The following is a 20,548-nucleotide window of genomic DNA, read 5'->3' on the forward strand; positions in this document are numbered from 1 at the left end:
AATAACTTTGAATCTGTGTGTTGAACATTTTTTCCATACTTCAAATATGTGAGTTGTACAAAATAATTATTTTGTCTGAAAACACTCTGACATGAGGTGTCAATAATCAAGCGTAAAGCCTTTAGAAAAATACAATCTCAGGATCTCACCTGTTCTCCCAATTCCTGCACTGCAGTGGACCACCACTGGGGGGCCCAGGGGATGGCCTGTCCACTGAGGTCCCATAGCCTTCACCATTTTCCTTTGCTGTCTCTTCACAGCTCCCAGGAAGTCAATGAGCGTCACTGCTGAGGTGGGAACGCCATAGTCAGGCCAGCTGAGGTACTGGAAATGACTCACTTGTCTCTGTTCACATGTCTGAATGGATAAAAGATATTTTTAATTACAAGTTTACTGTACATTACTTGTAACTTTGAAAGTTGCATTCTGCCTCTGATACATAGCCTGATTGGACCGCTAAAAAAAAAAACAGTGTGACATTTTGATAAGATCAATATGACTGTCAGCTGTACGCTGGAGACAGCAGGCGTTTAGCTCATCTTAGCTTAAAGAGAGGAAAGAGAGGAAACAATGTGGAACAGGTAGCCTGGCTCTGTGCAGTTGAAAATCCCACTGAGAGACACCTCTAAATTGAAAGTCAGTTGTTATATCACTACACAAACAGTAATCTAAACTTTCTGGGCTGGATTTATTTTTCTGGCCTGAAGCAGCGACTTCCTGGAGTCTCTGCTGGTTTCCTTGAAACTTCATGGTGGTGACAAGACACTGTTAGGTCACACCACTTGGCCAAGAAATAGTTCCAGGAAAGTCCAGGAAGCACATAGGAGAAGTTAGCATTCAGGGCTTTCTGTCACGAGATTTTCTGCTAGAAAGACCATGGAGCTTTCTGCCAGAAATCCACATAGCATTGAGGCAGAAAGTCAGGGAAGCCAGCATGGTGGGTGAGAGAGTTTTAGGGCTTTCACCCAGGAGACAGGGGTTTGCATTCTGTGACAAGCCACTTTTTTACATGGTTAGGTTTAGGAAAACATCATGGTTTGGGGAAAAAAAGACCTATTCACAACATTAAACATGCATTACAAAGAGTTTTCTGGAAGAAAACCTCTTGGGCTAACTTCTCCCACTGTGCATTTGAGGTGGAGGAGGACATCTGGGCTGTACCTCAGTGTTGTGCAGTTCGAGGGTGGTGTGGTTGTAGTGGGTGTGGTGGTCAACCCTTTGGTTAACCACTGCCATATGGCCATAGACCTCCTGCCCCCCTTCCTCCAGAGGCCAATACTGTCCACACTTCCTCCGACTACCCTCGTCTGTCCTGCAGCAAACAGACAAACTTCATTAATTTGAATCAAGGGTCTAATTCTGACTTGCCTTAAAAACTCAATCAAATCTGAAATACTTTTAAAGTGAACTCAATCTACCTGGTTGTCATGACGATAACAAGCACATTTTGTTCCCAGACCATTCTCCAGAAGTCACCATAGGTCTTTTCCAGTGGTCCTACATAGTTCAGCCAGAGTCAGTGATGATCAGTGATCAGTGCAATTAAACGTTTTCATTTGCTTGCATGAAACAACAGTGAAATGAGCTACAACTTTACCAAACACTAATAAAGACAAACATTACTTTTTGGCATCTCTGGCAAAAAAGTAACAATTGTTTAAGATTGACTTCAGTATAAATTGTTATATGTTCACCAACTTATTCTGTCAATTTGAGAAAGTGTCTCAAGATATCTTCAGAAAATTAGTTCACAATGTCACAAAACCACCAAACCAACATGCTGCCTGACACACTGGCATTTATGGTCCCACGCTCATGGTTTATGTTCAGCTATATTCACAAATGATCTCTGAATGCTCTTAAGTTAACATTGGTGTACCACAAGGTTTGGTGTTTGGTCCACTACTACTTAACAGTTTTTTGGTTAAATCATATTGAGATATGTCAATTTACAAATTAAATATTTACTGGGTAAAAATATCCGCTTAACCACACATGTATCCACTATAAACACAAATTAATATTTAGATATCCAGAGAGCACTGACTAAACATGTGACCACTGTCGTACCTTGAGTACCAATATATGCATTCCTCTGTTTGTAGCCGTCCATGAAGCTTGCATTGATGTAGTCTGACCTCTGTGACAACAGTAAAGTTTTGTTACAAAGATGGCAGTAACTCTTGATGTCAAGTCAAAAACACACTAAAAGGGGAATCATGCTATGACTTGAATAAGATTGTGTAGCTTATTCGTCCACATCAAGCTGATTAAATTCTTTTACAGGAGCAAATACAACAGAATGAAAATAATCTGGTTACACTCTCTCAGGCTGGAAAAAATACCGACCAGCTTGCACAGCAGAATACCGGCAGTGTGGCAGCCTTTCGAAATGTGGAGAATGACCATGAATGAAAAAGCACCAACCTCATTCCTTCTGGCTTTCAAACGAACTCTTGTTTGATCAAGGCACAACACATCTCCATAGCGATTCTTCTCCTGATTGTAGGCTGTTCTGTAGAAAAATAATACCAAAATTTACCAACAATGCTAACCAATGCCACCAAACAATACCAATGCTAATCTACAGATAGTTAACCTGATGTCCCTTGTTAGAATCATTTCTGCCCACTATAATTTTAATCCATCATCTAATTTTGCCTGCTTCTGCAAGTCATGTGAACTTAGGTCACCAATAATAATAATAATAATAATAATAATAATAATAATAATAATAATAATAATAATAAATAATTCCTTGTTTCAAATCCTGCTTTTGCAATGAAAATACAGGGATCCAAATGTTAGCACAAGTTAGCAAATGTCTGCTGCTGTAAACTCACTGTGCACAGTGAAAGGTTCCGGGCGGCGGTTCTTTGCGGAGCTCCTCATACTCTTGATGGATTCCTGAGCGCTGAAGCCTGCCGAGGTATGTCAGCAGCTCCTGCGGGCGCATGGACTCCGGTCCGGGGACATGAATGGAAGCATCTTCCAATGGGATTCCCACCAGCTCGTCCACTGGGTCTACTCGGCCGTTCTGACCCGCCAGTAGCTGCTGATTCCAGCTGTATGCGTCCAGAGGCAGCAGCCCACCGAGGTGTTGGGGGAGGCAGTCTCTGGGTAGGTGCTGCCGCAGCTCGGCCATTTTCACCATCTGAACCTGGAGTTAGAAGAGACAGTTAAACAGAACCCAGTAAAGGCATCTTTTTTCTCAAGCATCTGCTTGTGTTCAACATGTGAGTCACTGCCAGCTCAATATTTCTTTTGTTTTTCCATTCTTATGTCAAACAGTGTTAGTTTGTTTGTTCATTCTTGATCGCATGCATTCTCCTGAAATTATTTACAGGAAAAAAAATAAATAAATAAAAATCAGGTGACTCAGTTTCTACAGAAATCCATACTAATGAAATTCTTCAGGGGCACTAATGTGGTAGGGTGATCGACAGAAGTGATTCAAGCATGAACATCCCGGGGACATATGAGACAGCAGGATGGATTAGTGGTTAAGCTTGAATCCTCTAATCGAATGATCACTTGCAACAATCAAAGACACAGAATCATCTCCTCATTCATCGTAAAGCATTCCAAATAACCAAGACAGAATTTTTCAAATCTTTAAATACAGTGTCAACATAAACATTGAGTGAGTATTAGAAAATGAAGAATAAGCTCCTCCATTTACCCTCTCCCGAAGTTTCTCTTTGAGCAGCAGGCTAAGCAGATTGTAGGGCACTCGAAACCAAACAGGGGCCCCCACAATCAACACCTTCTTCAGCCTGGCGGGGAACGCCCCCTGGTGGAGAGAGGGCAGCACAACTTATAACATCAAACTACAACCTACGGTTTATCACAGATTCAAGTAAATTCATTTCATTCTTCTTTCAAAGCCACGATTTGGACAGACATGTGCCAGTTTGTTGGGTTTGATACAAAGTGGAAAAGGCAACTTGGACAGTGCAGTCACAGAAGCTCACCCTCTTCTAGTTAATTATTTCCTAAAGACAGACATACATAATTATGCTTCTCCGCTGGAGGTTTTTGGTACTCTAGTTCTGCATTTATTCTGGACAACTCATTTACAGTCAAATTTTAGATCAATTTGCTGGCACAAAATACATGCTACTGATGCTGATGTGGCCACTGAAGTGTCTGTGTTATTGACTCTGGATAACATACTACTAGATCTATAAAGTACAAATCTCTTGGATGTGGGTACCTGCCAACATAACTACCATTCCTGAGTATTACACAGCCACAGTGAATGGATTAAATAATTTTTATGCTTGTCGACCCATTCGGTGAGCTATTCATTTTCCTCATTCAATGGGCACTAAATTCCAGCATACCAGCCCTCTTTTAATCAGTCTGCTTCTTCACAGGATGATCGACTCAGCAGTTATATATTAACTTGGCACCACAAAGGAGAACTATTTTCAACAAGTCAGAAAATTCTGCATCCTTTCAATTTTATGTAGCAGTGTTTACAGTAAGTTGACCTCTGATCCTGTGAACTTCCTGTTTCTCAGGAGCATGCATCCCATTTTCTCAGATATTTGCCTTTGTTTGGCATTTACTGTACACATATTGAAATACAGTTTGTAAAAAAAAAATGCATCACTGTAATTCCAACCTTGAGCAGGTTGAGGATCTTCTTGCTCAGGTCCAACTCAAAGTTTGTGTAGTTGGAGCCTGCCATGTCATAGATGAATACCAAACCATTCCTCTGGGTCTCGAAGCTGTAAGCAGACAGGAGTTAAGACGACTGTGTAAATAATTGTGATATTTTAAACAGGTCAGGTAACAACTATCCTACACATTTAAAATACAGAATATCTGCCACTGAAGACAGTACAAGCTGTCCTCCCATGCAGACTTGAAAAATCAGAGGGGTATTTGGTTTCTGGTTTAAAAGGCTACACCAGACTTTGCTGTTAAAGCAGGTGTATTATTCTAAAGAAAATCGATACATAGTTTTGATCAGATAACATTACAATCAGAATTTCACATAAATAATCAGACTAACTGCCGAGAGCAACAGTCCTCACCTTTCCACGGCCCGATCCAGGAGGTAGAAGAGGGCCTGAAGGACCACATGGTTGCCTGTCTTGTTTGGGTGATGAAGCTTGGCCGTGTACAAGGCAATGGAGGCCCCTGAAGGGTCCCGTACACTCTGGGGAAACCCCCCCCACACACAACAAACAGGTTATACCAGCATTCAACTTGGTGTGAAGTTTACCTCCTGTTTGCTATCTTAAACTCCTTGTGCTGAACTGGGCTAATTCCCTTCCATGTATCCCTTTGTTCTCTTGGACAAGGTGGCTGAATCTAAAGCTTTGGCTCCACATTTATAATAAAAACTGGAGGAAAAGTGATAAATTCTGAAAATTTTCCTCAGTTTGTCTGCTCCTCCAATAACTATCACTGACTTGCACGCTAGATGCATTAATCATGATGGCCGAGAAGAAAACGTCAGCAGTAGATTGACTGAGATCTGTTTTTCCACACAGGTCATGTGGTACTTTTAGCCACTTAAAAGCTTAAACTGGGGCTGCTTTCGAGAGTGAGAACGAGGCAGCCAAATGGAAGCTGTGCAAAGTGAAGGGTGAACAACGGCCACAGGGGGGCACTTTCATGGTTCAGTTCATATCCTTGTTACTGGCATTCAGCCAAAAAGGGCTGTCAACAATTCAGCAGGAGGAACAATTCTTGTCAGAAATGATGCTGCAGGTCTCGCAGCTCTTTTTTCCTCCATGAGAGGGACACGGAACATATTTTTCATGTCAAACATGATCAGTGTTAAGGCTGCTGGCATCAAAAGAATTAAAGGCTCTTCACTTGAATGAAGCAACAGACAAAAGATACTACGGCACCGTCCTTTGTAAGCAAATAAGCTTGTGTTCTCGGGCAAGGGGGGGCACTAAAAATACCTCAGACAGGATATGAAGCCTGCTGCTGAGGCTGGAGAGCTCAGACGTCAGATGAGAGGATGTGCAGCATCAATGCCACTGTGGCACGTCAATGGGGAAGGAAGAGGGGAAACACAGGAGAGTGGGTGTGTGCGCCGCAAGGAGGGGGCATCTTTTATGGTTGTGATTTGGCTGACAAAAGGCTAAATTTAACTGGCACAGGATATCCACTTGGCACATCAATCAATCAATCAATAACTTGCACCCCGAAAGGGAACCTGTTTTCCTCATTATGAGAGCTTTCTTTGAGAATTTGTACCCTAAACCTTGTTGTAAGTGAAAATTGAGTTCATTATGTAAGCATATTGAGATCCTCTGAGGTGTTAAGTCAGGGACTGATTGATCCTCAAACAAGCTGCTTCAGTGGTATGAATATGAGGAATTTGATCTATGAAAGTAACACGTGGGGAAAAACACCCAAAGCAAGACAAGCCAACAGTCTGCCCATGTTTGATAGATAAGGTTTTGCCAGCTTTGTCAAAGCCTGAGCCAGAACTAAAGCATGTTTAAGCAGATCGTCCATCATTCTATTACAAGACTGAATTGTACCGAAAAGAAAAAGCACAGAAGCAGCTTTTGACAACAATATGTAAAGAATTAACGTGATAATAAACAGCTGAATATGGGACTGTAACTGGCAACATTAAAGGATGTTTGGCTGTTTGGCTATTTCATATTATCCTTGTGCACAAATCCTGTGAAAATGCCCACTTGTTTTTTGAGATACATTAAACTTTAAAAACAGGCCACAAGCTTACAGCTTTGGCTTTAAAAAGGGCTCAGTATTTTCCCAAAACGAATGTCACTCAGACAGCAGTAAACAGTCCATTTGCTGGGGACTACTTTGAGCTGCGGACATTTGGTGCTCTATTAAGCATACATGTCACAGTGTAATGATCTCTGCCACTGGTTGCGGGTTTGGAATCATTTATGGACAACACCGACAAAAGGAAGACATTTATAGAATTACAGAATATTGCGTGCCTTACCGTTTGATTGTTCTGTATTGTGACATTAGAGCAGACATTTCCATTTAACACGCACAGGAGATTTAGAGGAGACTCACCAACACGGTGAACTTTCCGCTGAGCAGCTCCGAGCGCAGAGGTTCTTCCTGAGGCTGAAGTCTGACGATTCCTTCTTTAAGACGTGTTTCCTGAAGAAAACAGATCACAGCAGGTGAGGTCAGGCTGCGGAGTTACTTTAACAGGCTGTCAACTTTAAGGTGAATTCCTCGTTGTGAACAATAGTGACTTTCCGGTCAGGAGGATCCCTCTCTGCGAGGTTTCCACCCTCCACCCCCACCCCACTTAATGGTGAAAAAACAGTGTCTTTCCCCTTGACTGTAGTAGTTGCCGTTTCTTTGTTGAAAACAAAAAAGTGAAAATGTTGAACTCTTCCTATATGCATATCTGTCACATAACTTGAACACTACTGCTCCCCTTTTGGTTCCTGTTTGTCACTATAGAATGACTGAATCCATTACAGACAGCAACAGGTAAAGGACATTTTTATCCTGAGATTCAACGAAAAACAATACTCGGACGTAAAGTACAAATGTTTACCCAGTGTTTACCGTTTCTGATAAATATCCTTCTCCAGCTTTTGTGAGAAAACTCCCATGTCAATCCCATGTTCTTGGTGCTAAAACACCAACTTTTCACATTCAGAAATAGCTCATAGCACAAATTGTGCTGAATAAAAGAGTAGTGAATTACATTTTTATACAATTTTGTATAAACATGCATGTAAAAAAATGCACTGACATCAGTGAAACAAATATATATATATATATATTTTTTGCAAATGTTTTATCCAAGGGGACTGATTCATTAAAATACATCAAGTCTTCGCTGAGTCTCCTCATACAGAAGTTACATTAGATGATCATTTTGCATGTCGGGCTGTACGCGCACAACCAACCATCTCAGCTTAAATGGCAGCTTGGCCTGTTTGCACGCACCCCCACCCCACCACCACCACCAAACAAGCACTTGACTGGAAAGTTTCCCCTCTAGTTTGTTCTGACAAATTACTCGTACTCAGCCTGTGTTGCTGGTGCTGACGCAGCACTAAAGCGAGTTAAATGAACTGTGGCGTGGCAGGGGAGACTAATCCTTCTCAAAGTCACATTCAAGGCTTTCATAAATGAGTCGCGCTTATGCGGGCCAGCTATTCATTGCAGAAATAAGAACCCACCTTGGTGATTGAAGCGACTCCACTAAAGTAAGAAAAAAAAGAAAAGAAAAAGGGAGTAGGTGGTAAAATCCTGCCACGTCTTGAAGCTATTCAGGTCATTAGAGTCTATGCGAGACGTCTGGGAACTTTCCGTTTGCTGCAGTGGATAAACCGAGGCAGATCTGAGCAGATAAATCCCATTTTGCATGTTCAAATTTGGCCAGAATTGTAATTTACAGCAGGATAGACCATTTAGGAACAAAATGAGACATTATCTTCAACTCCCTGGTATTTATTACATGGCTCGGAAGAGAAGGTCTTGATTATGTTATTATCTAGATGCTAATTTGAGCTCATAAAGTAAATGAGACCCGTAGGCCCCGCCCTCGAGGTTTCATCGTGATCATCGTGCTCCGGTTTGATGGTAATAATATCACCAAGGTCACCGACTGCTATTTCAGTGATATGTGGGGAGCAGACATCTTTTCTCTGCTACAGTCGATTACGATCTGCCCTCAGTTAAGTCCTCAAACTCCATTCATCTTGTTGTTAGTGTCGACACACAATCGGGAGGCCTCTCAGCGTCCCTATAGTAGCAGCAGCTACAGGGATAATACTCACATGCATGTTTTGAACTCGGGTTTCAATTTACAGCTCTCCACAGGGAGGTGGTTAGGAACATAACAAACAAACAGGAAGCAGAAAGCAGAAGATCAACAGTTCTGAATGGAGAAGCACAGCTGCTGCGTGCCTCACAAAGGCTCAAAGATGCAGAAAGTACATAAATGTACAGAGAATCCACACAGTCCTACTCTTTTATTTGACTTATCTCACTCACGAATATTCAATCCAATCTGTGTATTTAATACACATAATGTGAACTGTTTTGCATACAGGTCCAACATACTGTTCCCTGTGAAACTTAATGTTCCTCATTTGCTCTAACCTAATATCTCATGACCTCGGCTGTACCATCTAATGAACACTTTTTTCGTGATAAGCTCTGAGCTCTTTAGAAAGCTGAATAAGCCTGCATGCTGCTTCTTGTAAGGCCCCCACCTCACTACACCACCACCTACCCCAAGCGGGAGTGTGTGTGTGTGTGTGTGTGTGTGTGTGTGTGTGTGTGTGTGTCTGGCCCCAGGGTTTGGGTGCATCTGTTCAGGCAATCACTATCTTGGCTTCGAAGACATTCGTTCAGTGAGAAGGGCCTTGTGTTACTGTGCTGTGGGTGAGGTCAGGATGCTCTGCATGACATTTACCTTCATACCACTGGATAAACCTGTGTTTCTGTGTTGTTTGAGCACCAGCCGGTGTTTTAATCCTTTGGTGCAGATACTTTTCAAAGGCTCCAAATGCTGCAGATGAAGATGCAGGGTGTAATATATGTTGTCTTTAACTTTTTTATTTATTCACTGTCTTTCATAGTATGACATCAGTTATTTCTGTCCATGTAAAATAATCAGAAAGGTGGTGGACTTCAGACTCCCGATCATCCAAACAAGAGGCTCATATTATACAGTTAGTTCTGTGGAAATAAAAAACTGATAACCAGTATCATGAGTAAGGAAAAAATGATTAAAATTGTTCCAGTGTGGGTATAGATTATGTCGATAACACTGAAACAGAAAGTGCTTAGACCAGTGAGTTAGATATGTTCCTAAATTTAGGCTACAGCAAACTATACAAACTGGAAACTATGTTTTCACCAAAACAACCTGAGTTATAGCCTGAGATGAGCCATCTCCCTGAAAATATTTCTCCACATGGTGACATCTGCCCGTTCCGATTGGCCAGCAATGTTAAAGCAAGCAACTTTGGAGGAGTCTGTTGACAGAAACCACAGCTTATGACATGAGCATCACTGTCCCCGCCCTCGAAGTCTCCCTTCACCCACTGATGAGCTTGAGCTGAGCCAACACAGAGATATCAAGTAGTATCAAGCCTTGCTAATTAAAAAGTATGATCAAAATGTGTCAGTAACATCAGGTATTGGGTGTCCAGTATTATTCTCAGGTATTAAATTGCAGCCAAAATTTAAATGATACCCAGCACTCACGAGGAGCAGATTTTACTTGATAATTTGAATTGTCTTTATCAAAGCTTTAACTTCCAGTGTCGGCTCCAAAGTTAACATATTCAGGGACACATTTCCCCATCGCACGCTTTAGATCGATCGCTTACTGGAGCAGGGTCGCCTCCCACATCACTTCTTCATTTCAAAAACAGATCCATTTTGTGTGACGACATCCAAGGGAACGTTAGCTAGCAATCAGTGGCAAAACAGGTTTGTCTCAACCTGCTGATGTGCTGTAAAATGAAACTAGGCATTTTAATTTCATATTTTTTGACTTATGTAAATTCTTAAGCATGCTTACACAGAAATATCTTGTGTCGCAGTACTACAGCCTCTGTCGCCCAATGGATGGCGCTCTGGGGTCAACTGGCTGAGAATGGTGGATTTAGAGTTTTATTCTCGAAGGTGGGCTAATTTCCACATTTTAGAGGCCTAAAATGTCGATCAAAAATTCACACTGAAACATCTTTGTAGCTAAACTGAAATTTGGTTTTAGATGAAACTGTCTGACCTGATCTGCAGCCCATAGCTGTTCATAAAGTGAGAACAGTATGAGCTGCCCACTGGGTTATCTAACATTAAATATTTGCAGAAAAATCCAAGAATGCAATGGGGAGTACGCCCACACTTTTTTTTTTACTGAATAGCACTTTAATGGACAAATTCTTCAGCTGTTCACAGCCACTGTTTAAAAAACAGGTGCTAACGTATAAGTAAGTAGCTGTGAGTTTTTAGTTTGAATGACTTTCTCATCCCTTCTTACCCTGTAGCTGTGGAATAGCTCGATGGCTCGGAGGACGTCAAACTTGCGAGCCATGAGGAACTTGACGGCCAATTCCCTGGACAGCGGCGACACTCCATGCTGACTGGTCCATTTGTTGATTTCCTCCAGAAACTGCCTGGTGGCCTGAAACAGACACAGATGTGGTCACCAACTTTGTACTCCCATAATTGAAGGGTCAAAGAGGAAGGAAGTGAAACCAGGCTTTAAACTTGATACATCCTCAGAGGAAGTGCTATCTACGGCGTCGCAGAATATGTGACAACTTTATGGCCTGGTGAGATGTCAGTGATAGTGTTTCATATGCTGCTGTATAGTCTGTAGGATGAGTGGAGGCCTGTTCACTGCGAGCGTGTTTCCAGAAGGTATATAAACAGGGAAGTATAGAATAAAATGTGTGAACTGCAATTTGTGCAGCCAACCAAAACCATTTCTATAACACACTTTATACCTCCGTTTTGCTGGTTCATCTCGCATGTTAACCACAGCTATCTTGGGGAAAGTTTAGGCACTTTGTGGAAGCCATGAAGGGATAAAAAAAAGTCCAGTGAATGGTTGGGCTAAAAAGAACAAGTGTGACAAACAGGGAGTTTTACTCAGTCCAAGAAAACGTCTAGTTTAGAGCTCACAAAGAAAGTGCAAGAGGACGAGAGGGGAAAAGATCCTGCTGAACTGGTGTTTATGACATGAAGCTGTGATAATGACAGGGTGACAACCTCAGACTTTTAATTGTACTGGGCTAAAAAGGCAGTCATGTTTAGCGCCAGTCACAAGTGCTGACATATCAGCTAATAAAGCAGCTCTTTAGGGGAAACAAATGTTTGGTGAGAGGATGAGAGGTTAAAAATGTTTTCTGTTCTGATTTGTTTCCAGGACTCGATTCCGGTTTTCTGTTCTTCCTCACCAGGAAGACGATGATTAATTGGCCATCAGACTGTGTGATGGAAGAGTTTACACATGTGCATCTAACATGTTTCAAGATGAACATGCTAATTAGTTCCTCGTGAAATCTGGCTGCAGCCACAGGAAAAGCGAGTGGAAAAGAGCTAAAAACGATGACGATGGTGTTATGATGGATTACTGCTGATTACAAGGCATTGAAATATGCTCCAGAAGCAGAGTGTTTGCTCTTTAGCATTTAATTTCACATAAAGTCTTAGTCAGACTCGAGTATCTTGTATTTGTTTTAAGGTTTTTCTTTGTTTTTTTTGTTTTTTCTTGCATCAACACTCAATGTTTTGAAAAAAAAATAAGTGTTTTTTGGCCACTTGATAGCAGTGGAGACAATATTTGTGAGTGCATAAAATATCAGTGATGCTTATTTAGAAATCCAACTGAAACAGAACAACATTAGCATTCACTTAGTCTGTTTCTGACCTCCTGGTGAATATACTTTTGTCCAACATTCAACCTTCTTTTATCTACGTTTTGGTCTCCCCCAACTCACCCAATCTTACCCTTTAGCTATCAAATACACCCCTACGTTCACCAGCCACTGTGTCTGTCAGACAACTGGTGCTGGGAATGTAGCTTAGAGTCCATTTTTAGAGCTTTTTTTGTACATTAAAACAGCTGTCTGCTGTACCTGAAAACAATACAATGAGAGTGAACCAAAACGGTAAAGTTGCAATTTGCTGTACAGACAAAACTGTGACCTGAAAGACTCCATGAGGCACTGAAGGGGAGTGCAGAGTTTGATTAAATATAAAAAATAGTTAGTAGCTAGCTTTCAAATGGCTCAAACTACCCATCTTGAGAATAACTTGTGCATTTATCCAGCAGTCTTTCAGGGGCTTCCTGTTCCCTCTGCTCTTATTATACACTCCCTCAGGAACCCCCACCCCACTCTCTCACACACACACACACACACACACACACACACACACACACACTGCCCTCAGCACCCACAGAGTTAGCGAGTCAGCACCCAGTGAATCGTCAAAAGGCGACAGAGGAGGCAGTGAAAGCCCACACTTTAAACACAGGGTTCCGCTTCTCTGGTGAGGCACAGCAGTGGAGGGGCATGCATGGGAGACAGGAAGTCAAGTTCTGGGCGACCACGGCTTTTTAGGAATACAAAACGATCACTGACGAGCGCTTCGCCTAAAGACAGGATGCCACTGTCTCTCCTCAGGAAAGCCAGCGCTTTCACAGACTGGGGGGTGTCTGCAGCTTCTGCTCTGTTCAGATGCCTTAGCATGCAAGGGATGACGGATGATTGCACCTGACGGGGCTGACGTCGTTTCATATCCGATGCTCATGGGGAAAAACGTGGAGGGGTGTTATTCTGAATTCTGAGCTTTTCAGTGAAGCAGACAGTGCATCTCCGAGCAATATCGAGCAAATTCCACGAAACGGTTACAATACATCGCCAATTTAACTGTAAAGCGACTAGCAAATGTTTCAGACCTCACAACTGGACTATGAACAACACATGGACAAAAAAAACCAAAAAAAACAAAAACAAGGCAGAATAGATCCATTTAGAAAACTCTAGCAATATGTTAATGTCTTTGCAGGTGGCAATTTTGAGAGTAACTATTACTATGGCAACAGTACATATATAAAAAAGAAAAAACATTTAATAGTCCAGTTGGTAACTTTTTAAGAGCTTTCAACCATATCTCACGGTCTTCATCACCAAATGGAGCTTTCTGACATGATCTGTGTGTCACGGCTGGTTCCGTCGCCAGAGAAAACCTTTGAACAAACGTCCACATGACCACAATGTTCAACGTTGGTCTGCAGCTTAGCCTGCTCCAGTCACGGAAGAAGACCACTGAGAAGTGAAGAAGCGCGTAACAAAGTGTATTTAAGTGTATTTTTCAGTGGGTCACTGGGCATATGAACTATTGTTTTTTATCAACATCAAGGCAGTTAGGTGGGTGTGCAACTGAAGGTGCGACTGATCTTGTCGAAAATCGCAAAGATGACGACGACTCAGGATTTAAAATAACGATTGTAAGATGATTAAATCTTCTGTCCTCTTAATGTGCGTTTGGTTCAAATTGGTTGAAGCTGAAAAGACAGAAAATTGAAAACACTCCACGCACTCAGAGCTTTGGTTTGTTGCGTTTTTGCAAAAATTATTCCATAAGACGAACATATGAAGTCAACAAGGCATAAAAATCAGGAGCTTCTTCAGAAAAGGTATTTGCTGCGAAGGTAACAAGGTTTTCTTTTTGTCAGTATCCCCCAGTCACTGTCTGTGTCACAATTTCATTTCATTATAAAAAAAAAACAAACAAAAAAAAAAATCGATAAAAATACTTTGGACTTTACCAGATGAATAATCACCTTTTGTGGGACTACCTTTTAACATAAAGTCCAGTTGGACTTGGGCTGTCTGCTCTTTGCTGTTGCACCGTGAAGCATTAAATCCTTCAGTGTTGGCCAAAGACAACTTCCTGTCAGATTGCTGTCAGGTACACTCGGGTTTCCAAGATTTCAATGGTCTGACAGCTGCTCTTTCTCCCTTAGCCTTTTAAGGAGAGCCTGCCAACTCCAGGCAGTGACCCTCTGTTCCTGGAGAAGCCAGTCTTGTTTGGTTTTTCTGCATTAGGGGCCATATCCGCCAAGAGTGGAATTTGAGGATGAACCAGTTTGTTTTCATGATAGCACACCAGACTGCATTGGAAGACTCACTGCGGAGGAGTGACTTATTCAATTCCTGGTGGATGCATAAATATTTGCTCAACTTGCTCCAGCTCTGATATGGAAAGAGATTTTTTTCCCTCTCCAGTTTCTTGATAACACATTTTAAAACACTTTATTCAAGCTCGTACTGCCTGAGATGAATCTAAACAGACTGAGAAGTTGGTGCAAGTACAGAATTTGTCCTTATCTGATCACAGCAACTGTTTTTTTTATTCTTTATTAGTTCTGTCAACTTTATATCCTCAGTTTATTATTCTGAACTGCTGAGTGGGACATTTTAAACAAGTAGTTTATGACGTTATATAATCCCGTTGTTGTCAGGGTCAGGGGATGTTCATTCCCTGTCGATAATTAATTGATTAGGTTCACTGTGGGCAGAAGCTGCTATGCTGTGAGTTAGTGGACAAAGCTGGGGTTGGTTCTTTACCAAAAGGACCTAAAGGAAGGTCCACAGGTCCAAAAATAGTGACCTCTGTGCCCCAGAGAACGACTATTATGACACAGATAAACTGTGGCCACAGGGAGAAAAGAGATTTACTACTCCCTCGAAAATGATAATGTAGACCCTCAGTAGTGTTGAACCACTGCTACTGTTAGCCAAAAGCAGCGTGCTTGCCATGGACTTGGGCTGTAATTATTATTGAGTTTTATTCTTGCTTACTCATTTTGTCTAGACAAACGCATTATTTCCAAAAGTGACATCATCAAGCAGCTTTTTCTGGTCTAATGAAAATCTAAAGATATTCAGTTTTCTCTGATGGAAGACCAAGAAAAACCTCAAATCTTCACACTTGAGAAGTTGGAACCATCAATGTTCAACACATTTGCTTGAAAATGGACTTAAATGAGAGCTAAACAGGACTAATGTTACTATCACAAGCAAAATTTTAGAGTTATAGGGTGAGACAACCACAAGAAAAGTAACCAATAGGCCGTGATCACTATTTTATAAGAATCATAATTTGATTACAACTTTAACATGACTCGTCGAAAAAGTCGTCTTTATCCGTTTTCATTGTGTTTATCATTCACGCACATTTTAGAAACTGTGCCACCCTGATGCTGTGCTTCATCCCACCATATTCTGTTAAGACGTTTTAATGCAACAACTGCAGCAAAAGCGTTGGTGCAATGGATCAGCTGTTGTTGCATGTTGCTAACCATGACCACAATTAGAGTTTTTAATATATTGATAATTATTGTATGCTGCTCACCACAGAAAGCCGATTCTGAAATAAAACTGTCATCATTGCGAAATCAAGCTACACACCATGAGACAAAAGAGATGCATCAGCTGCTGGAGACTTTGCTGTACTGTTTATACCAAGGTGGCAAAAAGCAGCATTAAATCAACCACTGGTTGTACTTGTTTTTCCTGTCACTGCAGGCAGTTTTTCAAATCAAGGAGCACAACTGCTTTATGGCAATGCTGGAATTACAAGGCTTTTTACACGACTGTGATGAAGTACCTCAGTTTTGTTAGTGCTGCAACTTATGATCTTTTGCCAATGTCGATAAATTTGCCCAAATATTTTCTCAACTGAAAACTTCCATCCATCCATTTTCTATACCGCTTATCCGTCAGGGTCGCGGGGGGGCTGGAGCCTATCCCAGCTGACTACGGGCGAGAGGCGGGGTACACCCTGGACTGGTCGCCAGTCAATCGCAGGGCCAACACACAAAGACAGACAACCACACACTCACACCTAGGGGCAATGCAGAGTAGCTAATTAACCTAATGTGCATGTTTTTGGTATTGTGGGAGGAAGCCGGTCAACTGAACACTTAGATGATAAAATGTGAAAAAATAAACATTTTATATTGTAATCGTAGTTTGCAAATTGCTCGTTTTGTCTTGCAAAACCCACAAATGACCACCAGAGCCAGCAGTTATTCATTTTTGAGAAGCTGAAACCAGTGGATTTTGGCATGTGTGCTTAACAAAAACTACTTACAGTAAGTAAGTTATCAATTAACATTAATGCCAATTACTTTTCTGTTGACTTAGGTGTTAGCTCTACATTTCTGTCATTTTACGTCAGAGTTAGCAAAACAAACAAAAAAATTTCATACTGGATTTCTAGAATTTTCTAAAATTTCCATAAAATTAGTGTTTTGTTTTTTTTAAATATATGTAAAACAACCTTCACTGTGATAGAGGACTTTATCCATATTGACATTCATGGTGCACCAACTTGTTTGACTTGTTAAATACAGGTGTGGACAAGGATTTTCTTTTTAAAAATCGGTTGCTGGATTTCATTTAAATGCGTCAATGACAGGGTGGTGGTATTTTATGTGCTGGCTCACCATCATGATCCTTTACAAGAATTGGTCATTAATGTCTCAGCTTTGACTGAGACTGTCTATTGTATTCACATTCCAGCCAGGAGGAGTCACACTGTACATGGTGACTCGATTAGCCTCTCAGCTGAAAGAAATCCAGCAGTTATGGGAAGCAGCAGAGGTTGACTGCAGCGTCATGATTATACCTTGATCCTCCAGACGGAGGCTGATGCATTTCTGCATTATTATGGTTTTAAGAGGATTCGAGACTACCTTTAACAGTGTCTTTCCAGAGTCTATTTGATTACAGATGCTGTGCTGATCTATTTACAAATGCAGGACTGCTGTTTCCAAGCGGCTTTACTTCACTTCAACTCCATTTGGCACGAGTCAATACCAAACAGGAAGTCAATAAATGTTACTCTCCCTATTCCTCAATTTCTCTCACACCACCGATTCCTGGGAGTAGATTCAACACACACAACACACGAACACACACGCACACATTTTCTCTAAAGCACATGATAGGCACACACAAGCACATACACACACACTCTGCAACTCATAAACTCCCCTTTCCCCCGAGTCATAGTGGAAATGCTTTTAACAGCTGCCTTTAGAATGAAGTTCCACTACACCATGTATGCTCCCGAGAGAGCCACCCCGCCAAACACACACACACACACACTCCACCCAAACACCCCCCACAAGGACTGTGGATGTAATGAGGCCGTCCGGTACCCTAGCAGGGGCCCGGGCTCACACAGGAAATGGAGTAGCCAGATAAGGCTTTCTGCTGGCCAGATGATGAGGAGTCAGCGAGGGGAGAAGGCACGAGCGTGACCAGCACTCAAGAAGAAGAATCGAAAGAAATCATACATCGATTCAAAATCTAGCAGCTGCTAACTGACTCTCACCCCCCCAAACAGCAACCCGCTCTGTGTTAAGAGCTGAATCCAAGCTGTGCAAAAGCACCAACTGCAGTCTGTTTGCTCTGCTCATGTTGGATTTCTTATGGTTTGGTAAGATTTGTGGCCCTTTACATTTGCCTTAAATAAATGTTACACTTCACTCTCACTTGCCAGCTTATGAGGCACATCTAGCCAAAAATATTGAGCTAGATCTACCAAATTAACTTTGTATACTTATAGAACATTTAAGAAATGAGGTTAGCAGGAAAGATTAAAAACGGGCCTTTAAATCCAAAAAGTAAGTAAATTATTCAGGGCCTGAATCCACAAAGCAGGTACACGAAACATGAAAACTGAAATGATGATTCAGTCAGTCAATTCTCAGAAATCAGCTGATTTCCAGCAACTCCAACAATCCAGTAATCATTCATCAATACTCGCAGGTTTGACGTTTCTTTAGACAAACTGAGAAAGCAATCTGCAGATGAAACGATGGTTGAAAGAAGATCAGTTTCCTCGCTTGGCCTACGACGTGCAAAATAATGTTTAAAACCTACAGAGCTAAGCGATGTGGTGTTTCTTTCTAACAGAAAAGTTCTATTCTATCCACTTTTTATACACCAAAATCTTCATAAAGTGTGTCTATGGAGGGACATAACAAAAGGAAAACTGCCAAAACTAAGTTCACAGCTTTTTAGGCTTGAATACTACAATGTGTGTGGGTGAAACTCATTCATGCTTTGATAAAACCTTAAAATAATAAGGAAATCTACTTCCTATATTTGGTATAAACTAAATTTAAACGTGTGATACTTAGAGATTGTACTTCACCCACTTTTTCACAGCCACATTACTGGCCTGACAGCACAGACCAAAGTTCCTACTGTACACAATGGGACAAAAGAAAATAAATAAAAATGTGGAAACCAGACCGTCTGTACGCACGCACGAACAACTCTAAAAGACCCGACATGAATATATATTTCTTTTTACATCTGTGGAGGCTGATGAGGGCGAACTCGGCCTGTTTCGCAACACTTCAGCTCCGCCGCTGGAGAGGAACTGACAGTGATGCAACGAGAGCAATCGCCCAAAGCGCCACAAATCGATACAGTATTTCCGTTCCGCTTTCGGGACCGTTTCGCAACGAGTCCATTGCGCACGGACATCGGTGCGCACACGAAAGGTACTACAGGGGCCGAAATACCTCCAGGTAGGGCCGAGACCGGAGCAATGAGCGGGCGATGTAGCACACAAGACAGGCAGAGGTCCAAGCGTAAAGAGCGTTAAAGGCCTACCTGTTCTTCCTCCACCGATAAAGTAGCTGCCATGATCCCCCGTCGGTGCTCTGGTCGCCGTTCACCAAAACGAATCCTTTTCGTGAGGCTGGAGGAGGACGAGGAGGAGGAGGAGGGGAGGGGGGGATGACGGAGATGTCTGTGTGTCTGTCCCTCGTGTAAAAACGGGGGCTTTAGGGGTTGTCCCTCTCGCTCAAAGTTGAAAGCATCTGAATCGCTGCAGTATTTCAAAAAAATGTCCTGCTGTCCTCCTGCTACAGTTGTGACCGCGAAATACGCACGGCAGTTAGCCTCGATCTGCCATCCAGTCTGCAGAGAGACAACCTGTGTCGGATTTCACCGAGGACAAGAAAAAGAACTCGGGGAAAGGAAAGGGAAGAGAGGAGGGGGGGAAAGAGGACAACACTCAGGCAGCTAGACGAGGCTTCGCTTCGGCTCGATGATTAGTGCGTTCAGACCATGAGCTGCTCCTCATCCGCCTAACCTCACACAGATCAGAGGGCCGAGGCTGCCCGCTGACTCCTCCATGCCATGAATTGCAAGTTTTTCGCCCTGAACGTCGCCTTTATGTTGTGAGGGAGACACACACACACACACACACACACACACAAGCTTGAGCAGTGAGAGAGGTTGGAGGGTTTTTCTCTTTCTGCATGTCGCTCTACCCCCTGGTGGTTAAGACTAGAAAATGACAAGAAAGCTCACGACCTCCGCCTTCATTCATAAAAATAGGAAACCAAACAGGAAAATCACCATTTTGAGTGTCAGCTTGCATCTGGAGGAACACACACACACACACACACACACACGCGGCTCTGTATGAATCTGTGACAGAAACACACAAGTCACTTAAGTGGTGATTAAACTGAACTTTTCTTTCACTCAAAACGTGTTCTGGTCATTTCCACCTGCATGTTTAACTGTGGCCTGATTTTAATTTATGTTCAGACTTTGGTACTTAACCTTTAAGCAAACGTTTGACATTTTGAGAAATGTTTTAATCAACTCAGGCTTAGTTAATAAAGCTAATATATTACAGATGAGAAGATTTTCTCAACTGTATCCTTAAGAATTACTTATTATTATTCACTGTATTTCCTCAGAATAATGTTGGAAGCAAGTTTAGCTTATGAACAGTCACTTGGTTTGATTTGAGTTTCCTTTAATATTAACTGTGCACAAACTACGTGTTCTTTTCGACATTTTGTTCAGTGTAAGAAAGTGATTTTGAGAACTTGCTGTGTAAGAAAATTGTTCGAAAGAAAGTTTCCAGCCGAGAAAGAGTTAAGGCTGAGTGAATATGAAGGTTGTCTTTGACTTCTGTTCTCTGAAATATTAATGGTCTTTTTTAGCTTGTTTTCAGTGAGAAATAAAAAGCATATAGTTCCAAAAAT

At 41.8% G+C, this 20,548-nt stretch overlaps 1 protein-coding gene and 1 long non-coding RNA gene across 2 annotated transcripts in view; one reads left to right on the forward strand and one right to left on the reverse strand.

Annotated features, from left to right (window-relative positions):
* LOC124062450 overlaps positions 1–2,986 on the forward strand; it is a 10,415-nt gene extending 7,429 nt beyond the window's left edge. The window contains exons 2-3 of the long non-coding RNA XR_006843927.1: positions 261–321; positions 2,853–2,986. This is a non-coding gene — a long non-coding RNA (uncharacterized LOC124062450). The remainder of the gene's footprint in view (positions 1–260; positions 322–2,852) is intronic.
* ptpn9a (protein tyrosine phosphatase non-receptor type 9a) overlaps positions 1–19,800 on the reverse strand; it is a 22,365-nt gene extending 2,565 nt beyond the window's left edge. The window contains exons 1-12 of the mRNA XM_046395220.1: positions 19,155–19,800; positions 10,985–11,128; positions 7,033–7,122; positions 5,046–5,170; positions 4,631–4,736; positions 3,683–3,793; positions 2,844–3,160; positions 2,428–2,515; positions 2,071–2,140; positions 1,419–1,497; positions 1,162–1,312; positions 150–357 (exon numbers count right to left, since the gene is read on the reverse strand). Coding sequence (XP_046251176.1) covers positions 150–357; positions 1,162–1,312; positions 1,419–1,497; positions 2,071–2,140; positions 2,428–2,515; positions 2,844–3,160; positions 3,683–3,793; positions 4,631–4,736; positions 5,046–5,170; positions 7,033–7,122; positions 10,985–11,128; positions 19,155–19,187 — 1,522 coding nt within the window. The 5' untranslated portion in view covers positions 19,188–19,800. The remainder of the gene's footprint in view (positions 1–149; positions 358–1,161; positions 1,313–1,418; positions 1,498–2,070; positions 2,141–2,427; positions 2,516–2,843; positions 3,161–3,682; positions 3,794–4,630; positions 4,737–5,045; positions 5,171–7,032; positions 7,123–10,984; positions 11,129–19,154) is intronic.
* Positions 19,801–20,548: the final 748 nt, after the last annotated feature.

The sequence above is a fragment of the Scatophagus argus genome, chromosome 7, assembly GCF_020382885.2.
Source record: "Scatophagus argus isolate fScaArg1 chromosome 7, fScaArg1.pri, whole genome shotgun sequence".
Taxonomy (NCBI): Eukaryota; Metazoa; Chordata; class Actinopteri; family Scatophagidae; genus Scatophagus; species Scatophagus argus.